This window comes from Sceloporus occidentalis, unplaced genomic scaffold, assembly GCF_023333645.1.
Source record: "Sceloporus occidentalis isolate IW3139 unplaced genomic scaffold, rSceOcc1.0.p SCAF_19, whole genome shotgun sequence".
Classification (NCBI taxonomy): domain Eukaryota; kingdom Metazoa; phylum Chordata; class Lepidosauria; order Squamata; family Phrynosomatidae; genus Sceloporus; species Sceloporus occidentalis.
In genome coordinates, this window is record NW_028316999.1 from 13815001 (window position 1) to 13833015 (window position 18015).

Sequence of the window (18015 nt, forward strand, 5' to 3'; positions counted from 1 at the left end):
ATAAAGTCCCATTGAGATCTCCAGTTAATGGAAAGTAGCAATAACAAAAATACTGGAATAGTGACCCCTACTAACCCACAAGGGTGGTATACCTGTTACAGAGAATAAAACCATGTCATTAAAACTAGTGTCACCATATGCTCATCTTAGTAGAACCAGAGACTGAAGGCACTTCCAAAGTCAACTTTGAAATTTGAAAGCGATATATATCTGTACAATAACGTTTGATTTTCTAAATATGCATTGCCTGAGCTGTAAAATATTTTTCCACAAGGTTTTTTGGGAAGACATGCATCTTAACCAGCCAAGGGCATACATATCTTCTACTCAGGGTTTGCAGTCCTGCATATCTCGCTTCATATTTCCTGCAAGCACACAATTCTATATGCATGAGAGCACCAGTAACCTTGTCATTATGGTAACATAATCCAGTGTTTACAGCAGGCAATAAATGCAGCCAGAGCGAAATGTTTGTATTGTAAATGAAACATGCTTAAAAAATGATGCTGTATACTATTACAGTAGGCATAGCAAGTCACAATATGTGTCCGGACAGTCGTTAGCTATCCAAGTATTGATGGTACTTTAGAACTAGTAGTCCACTGTACAGTGCTATAGAATATGATGGTGCTATATAAAAGAATAAATAATATTAATAGTAGGAGCACCAAAGATACAATTTCTGAAGCCTTGCAAATGAGAATTGATTTCTGCATATTCCACGAGAGTATTGGGGACCTGGAGATTCTTCAGTGATGGCTTCTGAACATACTGCCATCTGTTTTACTCCAGAATGAAACTGGTCTCTTTTTTGACTTAGACAAAGTAACCTTCTACATCAAGCCTTGTATAAAATGTAAGATCAAGTTTCTGGAAGCCCAAGCACATAAACATCTATGGGTTTTGGTTTTTTACAAAGGAACCACCAGTACCTTATTTTCATAATTTAAGCTTTTCTCTCTAGATGCAAAGACACAGAAAAAAAATTAATGTTTTATTTTATTAAAAAAAAAATCTTCTGTGTTTCGGTGCTACACTCATTGCCTGCTCCTCACATTATAACTCTTGAATAGGCCACACATTCTGACTATCCTTATTTGAGCAGGATCCTTTGATTGAACCGTGTTCAAGCTTTGATATAAAAAACTGTTTAGACATTACTAATCTCTTATGATCACTTTATAAACTGCTCAGTAAAAGAATAACATGTTAAATAGTTTTTTAGGATTATTAAGCATGTTTTTTGTATGACGTTCCATTTGGAGGTGTTATTTGCTTAATTAGGTCCACGCACATAAATCTAATGATACCAGGCATTGCAATGCAATCTATCACCGCCTTTGCCGTTGTTATGTGGGATATATCAAGTCTTTCTGTTGGAATGTTTGTTACCTGCTCATGCGCTATATATATTTACCGCTAATGCTGACATTATTAACCTCACCATAATTAACCAAAGACTTCAGGGACCGTAACATTGTATACTCATCAGTAAATGTCTGGTACACAGAGGTAATACGCATATTGAGCTCCATTACTGTAGTCATTTCAGGGGGTGCAGTTATCACTTTGGCTTCTCCCTGGTGGTCAGGCAAAAGTGGAATTTGGGCATTGATGTCACCAATGTCCACTGTTGAAGTAAACTGCAGAAGGGGAGAGCAGGAAAATAAATTGGTGGCATCAATGACCAAGTCCAACTTTTGCTTCTCCCTGGTGGTCAAGCGAGAGTTGGATTTGGTCATTGATGCCACCATTTTCCATTCCTGCTGCTTCAGTTTACTTCAACAGTGGAAATATTAATGCAATATGCACAAGTATAACCACCAGCTTTTCTTAGAAACCATTTAAATTGTTTCCTACCCTACTCGAGATCAGGTATAAAAATAGAAGGTAACGGTAATGGTTACAGGTAACAGTAATGCAGGAAATTAGCAAGGGGAACTTCTGCTTTGTTGTTACTGTCACTTTACAGTCTTGCTATTTAGAATACATTCATAGTACAAATGTAGAATATTGTATATCAGTGTTTCTCAGATTGTTTCCCAAACACCCCTTGATATTAAACCCGTTCTGTTTCTTAAAACTCAAGTCATCACCACTACCCTAAAGTGCACATAAACCACAGGTTGAGAAATTCTTGCTAATTCCTAGCAAAAATTAAATAAATAAGAATGTTATTCTTTGCAATATATCGGCCTACAATGGAGTTATTTTTTACCCCCTGGGCTCATAAGATGCCTACTTGTTACTGAAATTTTACAGTCTCATACTGTATATGGTGCTAAAACAAGGAACATAATAACTATTTGCCTATGTTACATACTACTCACAGGATGTTTTAGGTGCTATCTTTATATGATCATTTATTAATGTATTATAAACCAGTTGGTTTTATTTAAATTTACTACGTTAAATACTTAGTAATGTAATACATTCTTAGAAACATGTCAGGAAACATGCATGGCATTCAATGTAACACGTTTCATACACTTGTAAACCATACTGTGTAAAATGTGCTTGTATGCACCCAAAGTACTGAAACTATGAACTGTAATATAGGTAAATCTGCGTTTTGTAGGATTGAAAACACAAATACAGTACATCAGAGCTATAAATCTTTATAAGTAACGTCAGAATTAATTTATTGTACTTTAATGCATCGTTAAAATAAAAAACTAACCATTTCTCCTTGAGCCAAATCCTCATTCTGTCTTGTGTGGAATACAAAGTCATGCAGTGATACAACAGCCAGGGCAAGTGACTTTAAGAAAACCACAAACACTCAATAATGCACCAATTCACCAAAATATGAATAAACAAGCTGAGAGTTACGGCTGCCGGTTACCATAGTGTTCAGGGCTCACAGCAGCATCCAGGTTTGTGCTAACAACCAGGAATGCCCACAGTAGGAATCTATGGATGAGATGTGCACTTATTAATCATTGATCTATATATATAGCAGCATTATATTCTGTAGCGTTGTACAACGGGTAAACAGGACATAACATGTAGTCCATCACATACTCTGCCCAAATATGCTCATAAAATAGACATTATTGAAGTTATCACATCTTTATCTCTGTTGCCATCACGCCCCTACCCATTTCTTACTGGTTGCACAATGTGAGATTGAAGAAAAATAGAAGCCCATATGGTTTACACAATTACAAGAAAACTGGGGTATTTTGAGTTACTCCTCTAGCCATTATTTAAATAAAAAATACGGTACTAACTTTTCATAACTATAATACCCTCCCTATAAGATTAATTTATAGAATTACGTAGATCCAACAGCAGCCCAGGTAAGAATACTGCCCTCTCCCCCACTTGGTAGCCAAACAGATATAGCTTACGTGCTAAACAATGTCCTATGCCTATCCCTGTTAAGAAGCCACCTCCTGACGTCTCCTTCCGAAAAAGTCCTTTACGTAGAACTTTACTCTTCATTCCCGAGCTGCCCTGCCGACACCAGGACCTCTTACAACTCTAAGCCCAACACCCCACTGATTCAGGCACCCCAGGCTGCTATCTGGGCCAACCTGGTCACGCATGATCCAGGATGACTTTCAGTTTTATACAGTCATTTAGCTGGAGCCAATCATTTCTCCCTAGCACTCCCATTAAAGTAACTGAAGCAACATTGAGCGATTTCAAAGAGGGTTCTACTGAGCATCTGCAAGAATCATTGGCGGGTGCACGGAATATCTAGGTCGCATTGGGGGGGGGAGCGCAGTGCAGGGGGGAAGCCTCTGCATATCCCCATGTCTTCAATCTTCATATTGCCTAACTCCAAATAACTAAAAAACAGCCTGCATCGATTAGCATGCAGTAAAATAAACTGGTGTTCATGTAAAATGGACTCCCATATAGAATTGACATGGAAAAGGTCCTGTATTAAAATTAAAGCCCACTTTTCTTCATTGCTAAACAAAATTTACTATACACAGCACTGTACATATGATCAAATAAAATTGCATTATTTTATAATGTCATTAGCAAAAGTAACTTTAGCAAGATTTTCAGGCATCCCTGGGCAACTCTACCTGGTAAAGAATGAGACCAAGACTTTGTATACTTTTGCTTCTGTTCAAGGTGTTTATTGCATCTCACAGGGCATACATGCACTGGGTCTTTAAACCAAGATACAAAGGAAAGCCATTTTGAAATTGATTTTAAATACTTTTATCCCGTTTGGAGTGTATGTTTTCCCCACAGTAAATTCAGATACAACCATCGATTAAATAGTTAACTTGAAAGACTTACAATAGGTGAACATCTTTCCTAGCCAACGGACTTCTACAAACAGCTGCTAAGCCACTTGTAACACTGATCAACAGTGACTTTATTTGTATGCAACCAAGACCTTAAGCCAAGCCATCAGCACAAAACAGTATGAGTGTGTGAACAGAAGTGTAAATCTCACAATATGTACAGGAAAGGGTACAACTGGGTTGGAGGTCATTCACAGACTGTACAAAAGCTACTCACAGCCAACTTATTGAATGAGAAAACAAACAGAGTTAAAAAGTAACACAGAGCAGCACAAATTAAACAGAATTACAGTAAAACGTTAAAAATTATATTAATGTATGCATTGACTACGGGTACACTAAAGTAGTTGGTGTTCCATGAGAAATACACCTACATTTCTTGAAATAGCACACAATCAATGCAAGCTTAACCTTCAATTATTTTAGGACAGATCCATAAAGCTAACTCAAGACATAAAATAAAACATAACAAATCAAAAGACAAATAAAATCGAATTAAATATATATAACTTAAACAAAAAACTATTTATCGTTTTCCTGATATGTCTCTCAGCTCCAGATGACTACCAACCAGAGCAATATCTTTGATTTTTTTGTTATATATTACTATAAATGATAAAAAAAGTTCAGAACATATATAGTACAAGATACAGAAAATAAGAATTCGTTTTTCTTTCTAGAATGGACCATTTCTGTGGGCAGTTCTTTCACACAATCACACACACTTACACAACAACAGGTTTGTATTGGAGCCTTTTCTGTACTTACACAGATAGAACAATGATATTCAAACATCATAGATATGATAAACCCTCAAAAATAATAGACATTTCTCCCCTGACTGCTCAGTACGTGCACACACACACACGCACACACACAACACCTGCATATTTTGTTTCTATTTGAGAGATACAGAAAACAACCAGAAGATATGGGAAACATATACCCAATGATGAAAACTGGAAAGCACAGAAAACCCATATGCACAAAAATATGATATATAGCAGAAAACAGCTAAGGTAGAACACGTCCCTAATGTTTACTTTCACAGCTGTGCTACACATTTCGGAGGAGAGAGGAATCCAAGTACTGTGTTTGGTACTGGTGGCTCATGTAAGAAATTCTGAGCAGCGATCTGTTTGTAGGCTCCAAATTCAAATTGTCATTTCACAAAAATAGCATCTGTGAAAAAAAAAGTAGCAAAATTAGCAATAAAATTGTCGGAATGGAGTGGGTCAATATTTGGCCAAGTCAGAATAGTGAACGCATACAACAGATATTCTTAAACTACTTTTTTAGGGACTATTATGTGAAAATTAAACCAGTACTCTATAGCATTTTCAATATCTGATGAGCGACTCCCATTTTTCTAAATTATGCTCCTTTTATATGTTGCTGACCTGCCATTATGTGGAAGAGGACACGGCTAGCAAACACGACGACAACCATCAAAGGCACCCAAACAAGGGTAGGGGATAATATTTGGGAGAAGCGTCAGTTTAAATATGAACACTATAAAATATGAACTTTTAAGAGGAAAAAAAACCCAGCATATATTATACCTTACAGATTTATAAGAAGTCTTTGATATTGAGGTCTGCTAATGGATCCTTTGTTGGAGGTTTCTTAGGGCTTGGAGAAGCAGGAGTTGGACTTGGAGAGAGCTACAGGAGTAAACCCAACATTTAGTAGAAAGAAGAACAGTTTATTGCACAACTGTAAAAGGAGCATTAGAAAGAATTTAAAAAGCTTATAATGCAAGCTGAATCATACCGGAGTGGTATTTCCCCCAAAGGCCGGCCGAATCATGGGCTGCCCATACATCATTGGCTGTTGGGGCATCATAGGGACATTTGATCCAGCGGGAGGCTGAAAACAATTATAGGCATGTAAGAAGCAATAGAAAAAAAAAAACACTCTCTGGTTGCCAAGCAAACACACTTCAGAACAAACATAAGTGTATATATTATATACACTTATGTATATAATATATTATATATAGAGACAGACAGGTATTAGAAAAGGCATAATGTACGCTGTTAAGTTAATATGATTTCCCCTCAGTGAGGTGGGGGTTACTTTGACTTATTTCATTATTATGTTAATGTGCGCATGTGTTTCGTTTACTTACAAGACCAAACCCTGCTGCTGCCTGCGCACCCGGAGCAGCACCTGCTGCTGGGGGAACTCCGCTCACAGGAGGTACGGACCCTTGCTAAAAAAAACAAATATAGGATTAATCTGGGCCCCATAAACACCAAACTGCCAATGGAAACCAAAATGAATATATTCAAAGTCAACCAGGACTGGCATCATTGGGTAACTATGGAATATTAGAACCTCTACTCAAGGACACCCACATTAAAAGGGCCAAATTAAGCAGCTCAATGAGATTCCACCAGCATGTCAAATGATCAAGACTCAAACACACATATTACAACAATAACGGAGACTGACAACGGAAGAGGTCAGCCGGCGGAGTCCAGACGGCAATCAGCATGCAAAACACAAAAAAGAGGTTTGCCTGACAATTCCTCTTGTGAAAACAAATGGCAAACTATCTATTTCTTCTTAATGTTATTTCATAAAGGTAACAGCAGGAAAGCACCACAACAAAACCCGGCTATGATTAAGCACAAAGCTTTACTGTGTTTTGTTATACTGCTTTCTCACTCGTCTTTATTAAGTACATTTTTGAAATTTGCTTGGGTTTTTTTTTTCACGAGAGAAACTGTCTTCTCAAAAACACATATGCCAGATTTCCTTTATAGAATTTGTCCAAAACGGAATTGGGTTTATTTGACAGGCACTTTTTTTCAGGCATTTTTCCTACTTAATACCTGAGAAAAGGTCAGAGAAAAACTATCTTGACCCGACAGTGGAGTCAGTCATTGTTCACAACTGTCCAAGGAGCATACAATAAATCTGTTCCTATTTACCAGTTATTCAGAAGACACTACTATCTCATTATGTAATGTAAGAGCAGAAGTGACCTCCAAATGGATCGCACACAACTTTTGTACAGGCCAATGGGCGAAAGCAAAAGATGTTGAATTCAACAACAATCTTAGACCAAGGTCACTATATGAAACTACCCTGCAGTAAGAGCACAATGGTAGATTTTATAGATTAAGGTTTAGAGGGAGAAAAGAGTAGAAGAGATATACAAAAATCACCATACCATAGGACCACTTGATGGACCACCACCAGAAGCCCATGTTGCTGGAGCAACCTTTGGCTGCCAATTAGCACCGCCTGTAAGCTTCTTCTCCCCACCACTCCAGTGAAGATCTCCCCTGGGCGAGTAACCAAATGTCATTTATCGCAAAGCACACAGCTCGGACAAGCAATCACACAAAAAGAAAATACAGATCCAGGTATTAAACATTTGCACACTTATACCTGATACTTTGGCCATCTGTCACAAACACCATCCTGGTGGTCAACATTGTGCTTAAAATATATTCTAATCAGTTGTACAACTAGTGTAGAACCAATGAGGGATAATGTCATTTGAAAGGGCAATGATGGATTTATTACTGCAGCTGTATATACGGTATGTGAATAGCATTTTTATTTCAATGACGTTAAGGCTGGTGGTTGTTTTACAAAAACAAAATTCACAGCTTTCTATAAAGCATATCGAAACATTACAAAAGAGTTTCATTTTAAGAACAAAGAAAATCAATGGCAACATACAAAGATACTTCTTAGACTGAATTTACACTAGTTATGGCGGTTTAACTTAAAAAAATGTAAGTCTTTTCTATTGTCTTGTGAAGAAAATCTTCTGGTTTTACTTTGGGGTTTTGCCTTTTACACATTTTGCATTTTTCAGAGAATGATTTCTTAGTTTCCAACTAAAAAATAAACAGGAAAAATGCTTACTTTTTAACAGTGGTGCCAGAAATTCCAAGATCTGAAAAAAGTTCAAATTTCATATATGCATTAGTAGAGGTAGGAGTGTTACAAAAGGTTTCAGGACAAAAAAGACTCAGAGAGAAAAAGCAGAGCTACAGAAGTTCATTTCTTTCATCATTCCTACAATACACAGAACATAAATAGAGCAATTTACTTAAATCAGATAACAAAAATGTAGCTTATGTCAGTGAAAAAAAAAAAGATATGAAATCCAATATAAAATAAAAAATTACAAGAGCATAGTTAAACAGTAGAAGAACAACTCAACTAAGGCAAGACCATTGGGCAATTGGAACTGAACTTATATCATGACTAGTTGGTAAAAAGAACGATTTAACTCCACTAATAAGGATTGGTAGGTTTAAGCCAACATAAACAGTGCCTTCAATCCCACTCCTAAATTTTTAACCCATAATGATTGCTAGGGTTACCTCCTCTCGCATGATTCAGCAAGCTCTACTGAGTAGAATTTTATATGGGTTCAAAAATCTGTCTATAAAGAAACTATGCTGTTTGATGCTCTGTTGTAAAATTTCGGATTTAATAAGCAGACTGAACAATAAAGGGATAATGGCTTTCCGAGGTGTCAGGGCAGCATCAGCCATTACAGTGGAGCCAGATGGATCTACCTTTAGGGCTGATGATGCAGAAACCACCACTTCGCTGATGTATGCGCACTGAAGGTGCAAAAGAGGCAAATGTATATCTCCTCTTTGCTCGTTTGCTGATCACCTGTGCTGTCATCCACAGTGACGTGCTATGATATCATACAGCCCACACACAGAGGCATGATGCCATATCCTGGCATTCCACACATTCACTGTGCCCTGCTTACGTCACTGCTTCCATGATGCAAGCATGAGTATATGCTCCATAAAACACATAGTAACTGGAGCATATATAGTGCATGCATGCTTGGTCTCAGAAAAGAAAAATACTTCATGCAGAAAAATAATTTAATATGCCACACATATAACTTCAATATTCTTCAGCATGGAGGACAGCCAATTCTGACTGTATGAAGAAGCTGTATATTCCCTATATTTAAGAAACAGTTTCTGATTATACATTAAATAGTTTAGCTAGTATTAAATACTAGCCGAGGTGCCTATCATTAAAATGAGAGAGGTGCCCAGCCCACTTACATATCAAATGAAATCCGCATGGAGTGGTTCCAGTAAAGTCAAGCCACTAGCCGAAAGCACTCCATACATACAGGGTGTGGCCAGCTGGATATGACCAACCACACGCTGACAAAGCCTAAAAACTAAACATGCGACCTGTCATATCCAGCCACCGGCTGCCCTTATGTCATCAGCGTGCCCTTAAATTAAAGATGCTAAAATGCTTGGAGACTTTTTCTACGAGAATCGAGATGGCTAAAGTTTTTTTTTCTCAAAAATGACATTAAAAAATGACCTTTATGAAATGAAATTTTTTAACCCAGTTAACGGTGTAACTAATTATTCAACTGTTGGTCTGAAGCAACAAGAAATGGTAACATCCAACTTACTGCCTACTAAGCTGGCGAGAGACGAGTCGAGGTCACTGGCCACGGGTTTGCCTTGTGCAGTACTGTTTGCTGCTGTGAGTGTAGATGGCATCTGGGATGAGGGGGTCATAGTTGGCATGAGAAGATCTCCTAAACCATCAAAAACTAAGACAGGTGAAGAAAAAAAAAGATAAGAGGTAACTAATAAGAACATGTGCATATACATGCAAAATGCAAATATTGACATCTTTTGTAGCAATGCTGGATTCCTGGATTTGTGAAACAGTATCCCTGCAGCTGACATGTCATTGAAGGAAATGTACTATGAAATAAGCATGTGTACGATGGGTATCTAAAATGTAGAAAAAAAGAAATCAGACGTTGACAATCTCTTTTTCTCATAGGTAATCTGTTAAAGCATATCCATTATCCATTAAGATTGCTTCCTACGGCAGAGCATTTGACATTTTCTTTCACTCTTAGGCAGGCAGAGTAAATCGTGTATGCCACTTTATTATTCTCTCGTGTGTCGTTCTGTTTCCCCTGCATTGCATCCTACAAACACTGATGTCAGATATAGACACCTATGCAATTCTTTATGGAAAAGAAATCTTCACGGTTGACTAATCACATCATTGTAAACACAAACCATATCTGTTTTTAAAAAAATTACATTTGTATAGATTTCTTGAAATGATTTTGTTCTGCTAATCCAGGAGATTATACGGCATTATTCCCATCTGTGTAGTTTTAACAGTGCTAATAGTAGGGGGGTCTGTGTAGACGTTCTTCTGGTTAAACCTCATTCTCAACCTGGGGCACATGTGATTTTGCAAATAGGTAGTTCAATCAATATATTTCAGATTCAACCAGGTACCAAAAAAACAATTATCTGGAGCTGGACACATTTCAGAAGGATACTACAGCTTTACCGGTACCTAGCCTGCTTAACATAACCAGAAATGGAATGAGAGTTAAGTGTGTATGATAGTCTTAAGATGATTAATGCCAGATTCCTGGAACAGCATCATGCAATTCACCGGGGTTTAGACACTAAAGTGAGTGTTGGCCGGAAAGTTTCAGCTGCAACTCAATCAACTTGATAACTTTAAGGAGGGACAACCTTGGCAGGCTTCTACTGCAAGGATGGACGAGTCAGTCCTGCATCATTTATAGTTGAGTGGGTTTTCTTGAGTAATTGTCTGCATTATGCAGATCCAGCTCTAGGTTGGCCCTTCTTGCAGAAGAATCCCACTGGGGATGGACCTTCATAATGTATAATGGAGTTGGTGGGCTTAACCGTAACTCTCCGGTGATCTTAACGGTCAACTCCGACTTAAGTGAATAAACCCCAATAGCTATTAAAAACAAATGCAATGGTCTACCGATTAAATGCACAACTCACCATGTAATATTGTGGCACAGCCCCAGCATGGAAAGAGATAAAACGAAACAAAAATACAAACAAAATGAAAGCACGGTGGAATGTCGCGTGTAACAATAAGTAGAAAAAGGGCTTGCATTTTACTCGGTTAGTTTCACATGCAACCTATAAGTACATTTCTGTTACTTTATAGGGATACGGCTTGTGTTTACCTGTGTAAGTGAATAAAAACCCATGCAAGTATACCATGCCAAATTATTAAAATAATTAAATAAAGCCCAAAAATGATAATGCCACTATATACTCTTTCAGCCAATAAGCACTTAATAAAGCTTAGATTTGACACCAACAAAATAATTAACATATTGAACTGGACTGATGACTGGAATGGCCTCTAATCAAGAAGAAGTGTCACCAGTTAACCCTAATTCTTACATCAGCATGATTAGAGAAACAGACAAATGTAAGCATTATTTAGTATTAGTATTTTTTAGGGGGTGGTAAGTCTCTACCATTAAAAAAAATGTCAAAGGTTTTAGGTGTGGAATACAAAGTCAAGATGATCCATACACATTCAAAAACATAGTGGCGTTCCCAACAGACACAAGCCATAACTAGACACCACTGGAGAAACTAAGCAATATAGCTGTATTATAAGGAGTGCGGGAGGCATTTTCATTGAGAACTTCTACATTTTTCATTGAGAACTATAATATGCATGGTAATGATCATTCCAGACTTAACTGACAATAACAGTTTACTTTCAAGGATGAGTGAAAACACGTCTGTTTTCCAGACTGACCACAAATCAGCTTCACGAACAATGTTCCATCCAAAGCAACACCGAGTAAGGGCTTAAAAGAACACGTCCTATGCATTTAAATAGCTTTTGCTTCTTGCTAAAGCATGACTGCTGTGCTATTTTTTCTATACAACGTATGGCTTTATTTTAAACTGCTGAATAGAAAAATATCTACAACAGGCCTTTAGAAAGTATTCAATTACTGAAATGAAGCCTATATCCTTTACACAGTTCAATAACACTCCATAAGGAGCGCCTCAAACACAAAGTTTTAAAAAATGGCCTTATCGCCATAGTTCCTGCTGATTTTTTCAATTTTACACCTTTTGGTCAGAACTGCTCATTATAAATTGTCCCAATGGCACATCACAAAAGGATGATTGCAGTGCGTTATAAAGGATCAAGTATGTTTAGAAAAACTCACCTGAGGCATCGAAGGAACTTCCACTGCTGGCAGCGGCGGCTGTGGCAGCTGGCTGACCTGCTCCAAATGCTGCATCAAAGTTGGGCTGGATGAGGTTATTCTGTGCTGGAGTAATTGGTGCTGGGGATGGAGCAATAAAGGAGCCTCCAAATCCTTCAAAACATAACCTCCATTAGTTAGAAAGATTAAAGCTTAGATGATAATTATACAGAATTTATTGATAAAATCAACTAATTAAAGTCAATAAAGTACTGGTATGATAAACTTCACATAGGAACTCCCTTTCAGCTTTAAAATGCTCTATAGTTAACAATAAGCAGGGGGCCATTTACTTGCCCTTAATAATGGAAAATAACTATTCCTTGTAATAAAGACACTTAAGAGGTTTATTCAGCTGGCTGAGAGGTGAAAACCTAACATACAACCATGTTAAAGATTCTCCAGGTTACTAGTGCCTTCGTCTTACAAGGTCTAAGATCCCCAATACTGGTCTGTGTAGATTGTTGTTTTATACATACCACTGCCAATAAACGGCCATGATAAATGTTAAAAATCACACACCCTCCAGCCGAAAGGGCTGCAATGTACTATGTAAAATGTACTAATGTACTAGGTTGATTGGGCAAATATGACCTTTTGGAGAATCAAGGCAAATATTGAACTAGTATTCCTGCAGGTTGAAGTGCAATGGTATTAAACATGTATGTTTTATTCAGCATTGCAAGGCAAACATTTACCAGCCAGCAGGTCTGCAGAAGCCGATGAAGTAGTAGGTGCCAAAGCAGCTGGCTGTGGTTCAGTTACTCCAAAGGCATCTGCCATGTTATCCAGGTTGCAGCAAGTAATGTAAAGAAGATTCCAGTAAATGTGTTGTGTAGTTCAACATAGAAAGTCCCACACACAAATTAAACTACAGTAATGACACTTGTCTGTTAAGCCTGGCACTCACAGACAAGATCACTTGCTTCAAGACCACTGTCTGACTTAGCAAGCCAATAGTCTGAGAAAAGCCATGAATTAACAAGAACATAATTTAACTGTTTTCTTTGGTTAGGTACCTGGAACTTAATTTGCCCCTTTGGATTTCGAAGAGTTAGCTAACACACATGCAAATGCTTAAGTTTACACACTATATGAATATATTCTAGTTAAAAGGTAATCAGGAGAGAGGACATCACCAAAAGCACTGTCATCCTGCCCTTACTTGAACTCAGGGCAATATGGCAGCACTTGCGGTGACATCCTCTCCCCTATCCTCCAATGGGGGAGAGGATGTCATCAAAAGCGCAGCTATACTGCCCTGCTCCACATTAGGGCAAAAGGGTGGCACTTTTGGTGACGTCCTCTACCTCAATTGGAAGATCAGAAGAGAATGTTGCTGCCATTTTGGCGGAAATTCCCGCTGGGCTATGTCCGCAGAGATGTGGACAAAGATAGCAGATTGAAGGTAGAAGAGAAGATGGTTGGCAGAAGCCGAAGTGGTCGGCAGAGAAGGCAAACATTTGAAGAGCATGAGAGAGAGTGAAAAAGAGTGTGAGTGAATGTGGGCACAGAGCAACTTATTTTATTCCTGAAGTAAAAACCCAGAGAATTTTTAGTCAAATCAAATGGGCAGGGAAAAAAAATTATTGCCCATCGTTTATGGCCAATTTGCACATGTCTAATTCAAAGCACATACGTGATATCCTCACATAAAATGAAGAGCAACAAAAAAGGATGTTTTCAATTGTTTTAAAAAAAATTAAGAAACATCAAAAAGAAAGACAAATATAATTTGGTAGATGCTGCTTTTACTCAAAGAATATGCAAAGCGTGAGTAAATGGGAAAAACCACATCTTAAGATATTTCTTATTTTGATTAAAAAAAAAAAAAAATCTATATAGCAGAAGAAAATCACAGGAAAAAAAATGTAACCCAATACAAACCCCCAAATAAGTCGAGAACAGCTGATGACTCCACTTTTGCTGGAGAGGCGGTGGGTGCAGGTGATGGAGAAGCGAATGTGTCCACTGCATTAAAAATAAAAGGAATCACAAAGCACATTATACTTAAAGTCTGCTACCAATTATCATCATCCATCCCTTAAGGCTTAAAATCATTTAAAAACTGGAGCTGAATCAAGTATTTCTCCAAGCTAACAAGCAGTGCCACTGTATAAAAAATACCCAGACTACACGTTGAACTGTAACACTAGCCGGTAGCCCAATATCCATGCACACAGCTGTGGAAAAAGACATTTAGCATCCAGACAGAACAATTTTATTTCAAATGAGTTTGTGGGCGTAAACTTTGTTTGTATATTCACAGTGCTTTACATTCTTGGGATAATGAAAAGCATAAACCACCGAAGATAAAAGTCTGCAATACACAATACACTGTCCTTATGGCTCATAGGGAAGCTGAGCGCTATGGCTTAGGAATTAGTTACAACAAAACTTCCCTTGCTTGCAAAAAGTTGATTGCAATGGAATTATTCTGCAGTTATAATTGTGGGTATACATAATTGTTTAAACACAGCTTAAATAAGAATACAACGTACACATTATTAAAATAGAAGGGGGAAGAAATCAGTGGTTATTTCTGTACTTTTGCAGTACATGCGACAAAAGGATAAATAACAAAATGCAGAAAAGATCTCCATCCTGCGAGTTGATGGAGCTAGAGTGAGGTGCAGAAAATGCTATGTTATTGCAAGCCATGCTCATATCAAAATGTAAAACGCAATTAACGAAGACACCAACGCAACTTTGAGACAGATGAAAGGGTTGGATATTTTACCCAATATCCACCTGGACTTGAAGCTCTAGTTTGTGAGCGACACATCTAAAATAGGGTATACCAACACAAGTGCTTTGAGCAAAAAGCACTCACCAGATAAGAGGTCTCCAGTAAGGGAACTCTCGGGCACAGGAGAAGCCCCATGTGGTGGAGATGAGAAAGCATCTTTCCAAAGCAAAAAGAAATAAAAGTCATCAGTTTGACAAAAATGAGGATGAAAAAAATCAAAAAGCAGCAGTAGCTCATGGAGCCAAGGACGCCAATGAAAAACATGTCGTGCTTTACCTGTGCCAAACAGATCTATGCTAGGTGTGGCATCTGGCTTAGGTGCAGCAGCCGCCTCCGAAACAGAATCAAATAAATCTAAGACCAAATACAGGCATGTTATTTCATTACTGGACCACTAGACAGCATCTCGTAAATAAGCATGAATCGGTAGGCAAAATGTAGAGTAAAAAAAAAAAGCAGAGTTTGTTTGGTTTGGTGAACATACATATGGATCTGGGCAATCAGAATGTCATGTTCCAACTCATCACACAGACACAAAGGATTGGGCACACTGGATTGTAAGAAAATTATGCATTTTTCATATCATATCTAGCAACAAGCACATTATTAGCTAAGAATGACTTAATCGTTGTTCTAAGAACCCAACTTTTAAAACCACTAGCCATATGTGTGTGTCTGTATCTATATCTATATATATACATATACACACATACAGTAAACATACATATTTACAGTGTAAAGTAAATAAAATCAAAAGTTTGTTAAGATATTCACTAAAGCACGTTGTACGACTCAGAAGCATAGATGTCTAGAAATCCCTGTAATCTTCACTGAATGAGCGTATATTGATGTGCAATAAGCAAAAATATCAGAAATTAACGTTTTGCTCACTGGTAACATACTTCAAGCTCTCCATATAGAACATGTATTTGGTAGTGTACATTAACCCCTTTAAATGGTGTGTATAGTGCAATAAAACAGAAAAAGAGAGCACCTGTCTGTGGATTATGTGATGAGATAAAACATGGACGTTTAAGGTCAGATTCAAATGTATGCTTTCATGGATTTTCAAAAGCGCAAAAACTAAAAATCCATAATGTGCTAATAAAGAAATCAATGAAAGGATAATCTAACTCTTCTGTAGGAAAGAGGGGGGAAAAAGATACTAAAGCACCAAAAAAAATTACCACCAAAGATATCTAGAGCAGGAGGAGCAGTAGTAGTAGTGGTGTTGGTGGTGGTGGCAGCTGTGGCAGTGGTAGCAGTTGTAGTAGTAGTGGTAGCAGTAACTGCTGTAACAGGAGGAGGAGGAGAAGGAGTAGTTGCAAGAGCCGTAGCGGCTGTACTAGTCGTGGGGGTAACTACAGGAGCACTGGTTTCGGTTGGCTTCAAAGCAAAAAGGTCCAGTTCAGCAGCACCTTCTGCGCTACCCTCGGATGGGGCAAAGGGGTCTTATAAAGGAAGAAAACAGATATAGGATCAGTCAGGGAGGGATCCAGATGAAATAACAGTACAAAGAGTTTTAAAAACATCTACAAGCTGGAAGGCCATGCATCAAGTATATTAGTACGCAAAGTACAGGAACCTATAAGATTAGCCATTACACTAAGAGAACCGTTAATAAGAAATCACCTACATCACAACTGAATCTCTTTATGGACAATAAAATGCAAAGAAAATGTTCACATGACATGAATGTAACGATACCCGTTAAGGACAGGAATTAGACTGGCAGTTATTTGGTCAAAAATACAGAAACCATACACCACGATACTTCTTTAGAGTGGACACATATCAAAGCAATAGGTCAGCCAGATGATCCATACAACAATTGGTACAAGGCATTCCAGAAGAGGACAGGGAGCAGAAATAGAAACCCACCGTTTCCAGAGCATGCATCAAGGGCTGCTGCAACAGGGACAGGGGTGGCTGGTGCTGCAGCCCCTTCAAGTGTTGCAGGGGCTTCTCCAGGAGATGCAGCAAAGGCATCTGTGGTGCATTTTTAGTTTAAGGTATGCAAAGAAAGAGGAAAGAAAGGATGATAAAAAAAATAAGAAAAAAAAATCCACACATTATTTTACTAAACCCTTATACAACAAGTGTCATCTTTTTTCCGAAAAAAAAAATAACAGGCCTGTATTGTATAAGGGCTTCATGCATTCATATTCACTATCTCAAGCTGCATTCTTCCATGGTCGAAACCAAAGCAGGGAACAGATTGCATAAACAAGGGCTTTTTGGCTTCTCTTCTCATTTTTGTCTCTGTGATCTACAAAACAGTGTTTTTACTCAAATTTTTCTTCTACTGTATGCAAACTTGAACAGATGGACATAAGCATTTATTAACTAAAGCAGACGTTTGCAGGAGAGTTTCAATCTCAATTCCCTGCCTTCTCTGTGTATTAAGAAGGGCCAACTACATGAGTATCCCCAGGGAACCTGCGAGTAACCTTGTATACACATAGTTAAATCAGTAGGCTCTTGAAAGACATCTCATTGAATTATATATTAATCAGGGTCAGCATGGGTCTTCTTGTATGAGAAGTTCACTAGGGTTAGCCCTTCAACACACATAATGAAGTTAGCGAACCATAACTGCAATATCGTACTTTGGTAAATAAATTCCATAACACTTCTGTAAATCTTTATAATTCTCCTTCATGGGAATGCAGTTTGAGAATCCAAACGTAGTTTCTAAAATATCAGAATGGAAGCCCAAGGATCTAGCCAGTGGATATACAGCCAAGGCACAGTTCTTCCATGATTACTCAATACCTCAGTGCTTCAATGGATTGCCTGATCCACTTGTATAAGCAATCCAAACATTACGTTCTTCAAACATATTTTTGCGTCTAGAACACATTGGGATTATGTATAAACAGTGCTTGAGAAGTTTGTAAAGTGGTCTTTCCAAACAATTGAATGGTCCTGGT

The 18015-nt window shown here is 37.9% G+C and overlaps 1 protein-coding gene across 25 annotated transcripts in view; it reads right to left on the reverse strand.

Annotated features, from left to right (window-relative positions):
• Nucleotides 1-5842: 5842 nt before the first annotated feature.
• LOC149302474 (clathrin coat assembly protein AP180-like) overlaps nucleotides 5843-18015 on the reverse strand; it is a 55744-nt gene continuing 43571 nt past the window's right edge. For 5 of the 25 annotated variants that reach the window (XM_089482675.1, XM_089482671.1, XM_089482669.1 and 2 more), the window contains 13 exons: nucleotides 16964-17071; nucleotides 16270-16533; nucleotides 15359-15436; nucleotides 15167-15238; nucleotides 14221-14304; nucleotides 13032-13109; nucleotides 12295-12447; nucleotides 9706-9834; nucleotides 8160-8190; nucleotides 7453-7567; nucleotides 6403-6486; nucleotides 6045-6140; nucleotides 5843-5935 (listed from right to left, as the gene is read on the reverse strand). In XM_089482675.1, the coding sequence (XP_089338801.1) occupies nucleotides 5843-5935; nucleotides 6045-6140; nucleotides 6403-6486; nucleotides 7453-7567; nucleotides 8160-8190; nucleotides 9706-9834; nucleotides 12295-12447; nucleotides 13032-13109; nucleotides 14221-14304; nucleotides 15167-15238; nucleotides 15359-15436; nucleotides 16270-16533; nucleotides 16964-17071 (1385 nt within the window). Of the gene's footprint in view, nucleotides 5936-6044; nucleotides 6141-6402; nucleotides 6487-7452; nucleotides 7568-8159; nucleotides 8191-9705; nucleotides 9850-12294; nucleotides 12448-13031; nucleotides 13110-14220; nucleotides 14305-15166; nucleotides 15239-15358; nucleotides 15437-16269; nucleotides 16534-16959; nucleotides 17072-18015 lie in introns of all 25 variants that reach the window. The other 20 variants (XM_089482674.1, XM_089482672.1, XM_089482666.1 and 17 more) reach the window with 12 other exon arrangements.